Consider the following 5,651-nt stretch of genomic DNA (forward strand, 5'->3'; position numbering starts at 1 on the left):
AGGGCTTAGAGTAAAATTTATATTTGTAAATATATACATTTTAGAAAGATCTGAAATCAAATCTTCCAACTAAAAACCTAGATAAAAGGGGAAAATTAAACATCCCAAAACGGAAAGAAAATAAAAATTAGAGTGAAAAATGAACAATAAATGATGGTGCTGTACTCTCTGCCCACTGTTGCCAGAGATTTGGTGACAGAATTGTGGCAGATGGAAATGACTTTCCTGCCCAAAAGGACCCCATAACCTCTGCCTCCAACCACACCCCACAGGTTCTATGATAGACACATTTTGTCTTACTTGCTCATTACCCATCATTTGGGCCTGGGTCTACCCCACCCCAAGGGCTCTGAGGGCAGACAGGGAGTCACCACAGAACCCTGAAGGCTTCTCAGGTAAAAACAGGCTCTGGGGCCATCTCTAGGTCTGGAAGCCTATACACAAGCAGAGCCAAGCACAAGGCAATACACAAGTGGAGCCAGGATTTACCTGTAAGTGGCAAGATACAAAATAGCACTCCACCGCTGCAAATAGAAACACGAGATTTTTCAGGTATACAGCATGTAGTACACTCATACCTGTGATTTGGCCCCTTTAAAAAATGAGGAATAGGAATAAAGAATAAGTATTCCTTCCAGACACAGATTTTTACTGAATAGAATTTTAAAAACTCCTGTTTAGGGCCGAGCCTGTGGTGCACTCGGGAGGGTGTGGTGCTGGGAGCGCAGCAGCGCTCCCACCGCGGGTTCGGATCCTATATAGGGATGACCGGTGCGCTCACAGAGCTCACTGGCTGAGCACAGTGTGGCCGGTCTCAAAAAGGACAAAAAACAAAAACAAAAACAAAAAACCCCCCTCCTGTTTACAGCTGTTTAAATGAGTTCAGATAAGTTGTTTAAATGTGCCTGACTTGTGCATTCCCATACAAACGCTTCTATTCAACCCACTGACTGGCTCTGCCTTCAAACATCACACAAAATTACCTTTACTTAGTTTTGTAATACTGGTCATACAAATTTACCTAAAATAGGAGAGTAAGAACAAATCTATATAGTGCAGTATTTTAGACAATATATTTAACAAAATATACTGAAGTTAGAGTGGCAGTTAATGTCAAAAATCCTGAAGTCAAATCAAACTATTATACTAATTGTATCTATTACCTACCCATAGTTACACTGGGTTTCATTAAGATAAATTTTTAACAAAGAACATTTTTATTCACAAATGTTGCATATATGAGGAGGCTTTTTTGTGCATTGCAGGCTGTTTAGAAACGTCTGTCTTCCCACTCAATGGAGTAGCACTTCCCAACCTTCAGTTATGACAATCAAAAATGTCTTCAGACAAAGCCAAATGCCCCCTGGCAGGCAGTGTCATGAGTTATATTTGAATATTGGTAACATTCAAAATGTTAAAAATACTTTTAGTACTCCATTTATCATTTCCATTTGAAAATTTACATTTGTTACATAGATGGATAGTTTTCTCTTCATTTCAAATTCTGAGAGAAAGTGTTGAAAGTTTTCTTGAAAGCTTTGACACATTAAAGAAATTCAGAAAGATATTTAACTTTATTTTCATTGTTCAATGAGAGACTCTGATAGATATTCCACATTTATTGCATTGTTTCTCCCCATAATTTGATTTTCCCATACATTGATTTGGGTATAACAGGTGAAAACACAGGATTCTCTTCCCATTTACAGGGACTGGTAACGTCTCTCAGAAAGTTGATAAAATCATTAGCTGGAGTGGGCTGGTTATGTTGTAATGCAAACAGAGCACAAATACAATGGCTCAACAAGGAAATAATTTGTTATATAATGTGTTAATGGAGGTTTTGGGATAGTTGTGAGACTATCTCTGGTTTCTTTAATTCTTTCTATTTTAAATTAGGGTGGATTTCTCCCACCTCTGGCCCCCAATTACACCCGAGTCATCTTCATTCAGTCCCAGAGAAAATGAGAAATCAGGAACTACACAGAAACTTTTTTTTTTATTGTGGTGCCTGAACTGGAAGTAATGTTCATCACATATCTACATTCCCCAAAACAGAGTTAAATTACATGGTCATCCACCCAATCATGGAATGCTCAGATTGAAGGCTACACATAAGAGAGAAGAGTGGTTTTATTTAAAAAGCAGAGCCTAATCCATACAAAATTTCTCCCCTGTGTAAATTCTCTAACGCCTGCTATGATGTGATTCCTTTTTTACTTTTATTTATTTTATGGTGAGTGGCTGGTATAGGGATCCTTTGTGTTATGAGCACAATGCTATAAGCAACAATGCCCTAAACATAGCCAGCCTTGAAACTTTGGAGAAAAAATGTTTTCACAATTACAGTCCTCCTTACATATCTGATGGTACACATCTGGTGATTCAACCAACTGCTTATCAAAAATCCTGAGAAATAAATAATAAAAACATTAAATAAATGAAACAATACCACAACTGAAAAACAACACAGAATAACAACTATTTACATAACACTCACATTTCTTCCAGAATTATAAGTAATCTACACAAGATGTAAAGTACATGGCAGAAAGTGAATTGGTCTTCTTGATGTAAATTCCCTGATATCTTGATGTATGACTTTGGCCAAAATCTTTTCCCATACGAATTACATTTACTGAGATTTTCCTTTGTGTGAATTCTTTCCTTTCTGTGAGAAGTTCCAGGAAAAGGTCTGTCATATCACATTCAAAAGTTTTTCCTGTGTGAGTATCCTGATATCTTCTAAGCTATGACTCTATAAAAAAACTTTTTCTTCATTTCATTACATTCACAGGACTTCTCACCTGTGTGAACTGTCTGATGCCTGCTGAGGTGTGACTTTCAGTTAAAAGCTTTTCCACATTCTTTACATTCAAATGGTTTCTCACCTGTGTGAATTCTCTGATGCATGCTGAGGTGTGACTTTTGGGTAAAAGCTTTTCCACATTTTTGACATTCATATGATTTCTCACCTGTGTGAATTCTCTGATGACTGCTGAGGGTTGACTTTTGGTAAAAAGCTTTTCCACATTCTACACATATGGTTTCTAACCTGTGTGAATTCTCTGATGCAAGATGAAAGATGCCTTTTGTTTAAAAGCTTTTCCACATTCTTTACATTGATATGGTTTCTCACCTGTGTGAATTCTCTGATGCATATTGAGGGTTGACTTTTGGTTAAAAGCTTCTCCACAGTTTTCACATTCATATGGTTTCTCACCTGTGTGATTTCTCTGATGAATGCTGAGGTGTGACTTTTGGTTAAAAGCTTTTCCACATTCTTTACATTCATATGGTTTCTCACCTGTGTGAATTCTCTGATGCCTGCTGAGGGCCCACTTTCAGTTAAAAGCCTTCCCACATTCTCTACATTCATATGGTTTCTCACCTGTATGAATTCTCTGATGAATGCTGAGGAGTGACTTTTGGTTAAAACCTTTTTCACATTCCTTATAAATTCTCTTATGCTTGCTGAAGTTTGAGTTCTGGTGAAAGACTTTTCCACGTGTGTTATAGTCAAAGGGTTTCTCAACAATGTGAATTCTGTCATGTTTCTTGACTTTAGACTTATTGGAGAAAATCTGACTTTCTTCACATTCATATGGATTCTTGCTCATGTCAACTGACATATAGTAAGAGTAGAATTATGATTTCCATTCCTTTGGATATATTCCCAGCAGTGGGATAGCTGGGTCGTATGGTAGATCTATCTTCAGCTGTTTGAGGAACCTCCAAACCATTTTCCATAGGGGTTGCACCATTTTGCATTCCCACCAACAATGTATGAGAGTTCCTGTTTCTCCGCATCCACGCCAGCATTTATCTTTTAGCGTCTTTTGGATTTTGGCCATCCTAACTGGGGTGAGATGGTATCTCAGTGTGGTTTTGATTTGCATTTCCCGGATGCTGAGTGATGTTGAGCATTTTTTCATATGACTGTTGGCCATTTGCATATCTTCTTTAGAGAAATGCCTACTTAGCTCTTTTGCCCATTTTTTAATTGGGTTGCTTGTTTTTTTCTTGTAAAGATGTTTGAGTTCTTTATATATTCTGGATATTAGTCCTTTGTCAGACATGTATTTTGCAAATATTTTCTCCCACTCTGTTGGCTGTCTTTTAGCTCTGTTAATTGTTTCTTTTGCTGTGCAGAAACTTTTCAGTTTGATATAGTCCCATTTGTTTATTTTTCCTTTGGTTGCCCATGCTTTTGGGGTCATATTCATGAAGTCTGTGCCCAGCCCTATTTGCTGAAGGGTTTCTCCTATATTTTCTTTAATAAGTTTTATTGTTTAGGGGTGTATATTTAAATCCTTGATCCATTTTGAGTTGATTTTAGTACATGGTGAGAGATGTGGGTCTAGTTTCAATCTCCTGCAAATGGATAACCAGTTATCCCAGCACCCTTTGCTGAAGAGGGATGACTTTTGGTTAAAAGCTTTTCCACATTCTTTACATTCATATGGTTTCTCACCTGTGTGAATTCTCTGATGTCTCTTCCAGTTTGACTTTTGGTTAAAACCTTTTTCACATTCCTTATAAATTCTCTTATGCTTGCTGAAGTTTGATTTCTGGTGAAAGACTTTTTCACATGTGTTATAGTCAAAGGGTTTATCAACAATGTGAATTCTCTCATGTTTCTTGACTTTAGACTTATTGGAGAAAATCTGACTTTCTTCACATTCACATGGATTCTTGCTCACGTCAACTCTCTGACATATAGTAAGGGTAGAATTATGGTAGAAAGATTTTTTACATCCATTACATTCACAAGATTTTTCACTTGTGTGAATTGCCTGATGACAGCTGAGAAGTGAATTCTCATGAAAGTTTTTGGCACACTTAATAAATTCATAGGACATTTCCTCTATGGGAATTCTGTGATGCACAGTAAAGTCTGACTTTTGATACAAAAATTTCTCCTGTTTATTACATGGATAAAACCTCTTCCCTGTAGATGTTCCCTGATATGAGATAAGGTATGATTTCTTATTAAAAGATGTTTGACATTCACTGTATTTATCATGTTTCTCTCCTGTGTGTATAATCTGGTGTTGAGTAAGTTTAGCCTTTTTATAGAACATTTTCTCACATACATCACATTGAAAAGTTTTCTTCTCTACCTGAGTTATCTCTTGGGCAATGACAGCTGACTTATTACAGGCTTTCCCATATTCACAATATTTACAGGTGGTCTAACTCATATGAACCTTCTTACATGTAAGTATTATTGGCACTGTGTTGGAGGATCTTCCTTTTCCACTATATTCAAAAGGTTGCCCAGTTGGAATCTTGGGATGTTGACTAAGATGCTCATGATGTCTCTGTAATTTCTCGGATATATTACGCTCATCAGGTTTTTCTCCAGCATGCATGGTATCAGTCTCTGGAAGAAGTGCATTCTGACATATGTTAAACTCTTCATGCCCCACTCCTGAATAGTTTCCATTATTTATAACCAGATTTAAAATATGCTTTGGACTCAAATTAAGTGATTTTCCTAATTCCACTCTCTCCTCAGATGATCGGTTGCCATTGATGATTACACCTTGCCACAAGTATCTACCATGACTTTCTTTGCTTCTCTCAACTAGGTCACTGACTATCAGGACATCTGAAATGACAAAAAAAAAAAAAAAAAAAAAAAAAAA

At 36.9% G+C, this 5,651-nt stretch overlaps 2 protein-coding genes across 4 annotated transcripts in view; both read right to left on the minus strand.

Annotated features, from left to right (window-relative positions):
- Positions 1–1,980: 1,980 nt before the first annotated feature.
- Positions 1,981–5,651, minus strand: part of LOC103595521 (zinc finger protein 717-like) — a 24,296-nt gene continuing 20,625 nt past the window's right edge. For 2 of the 3 annotated variants that reach the window (XM_008578939.1, XM_008578938.1), the window contains exon 4: positions 4,740–5,614. In XM_008578939.1, coding sequence (XP_008577161.1) covers positions 5,196–5,614 — 419 coding nt within the window. In that variant the 3' untranslated portion in view covers positions 4,740–5,195. Of the gene's footprint in view, positions 2,410–4,739; positions 5,615–5,651 lie in introns of those variants that run through there. The other variant, XM_008578940.1, reaches the window with a different exon arrangement.
- Positions 2,836–3,692, minus strand: LOC103595522 (zinc finger protein 519-like; the record flags this gene model as incomplete). The annotated part of the gene is given in 2 exon segments (XM_008578941.1): positions 2,836–3,009; positions 3,090–3,692. Coding segments are annotated over 2 exon segments (717 nt in total), but the record flags the coding sequence as incomplete, so codon positions are not given.

This window comes from Galeopterus variegatus, unplaced genomic scaffold (genome assembly GCF_000696425.1).
Source record: "Galeopterus variegatus unplaced genomic scaffold, G_variegatus-3.0.2 Scaffold1788, whole genome shotgun sequence".
Taxonomy (NCBI): domain Eukaryota; kingdom Metazoa; phylum Chordata; class Mammalia; order Dermoptera; family Cynocephalidae; genus Galeopterus; species Galeopterus variegatus.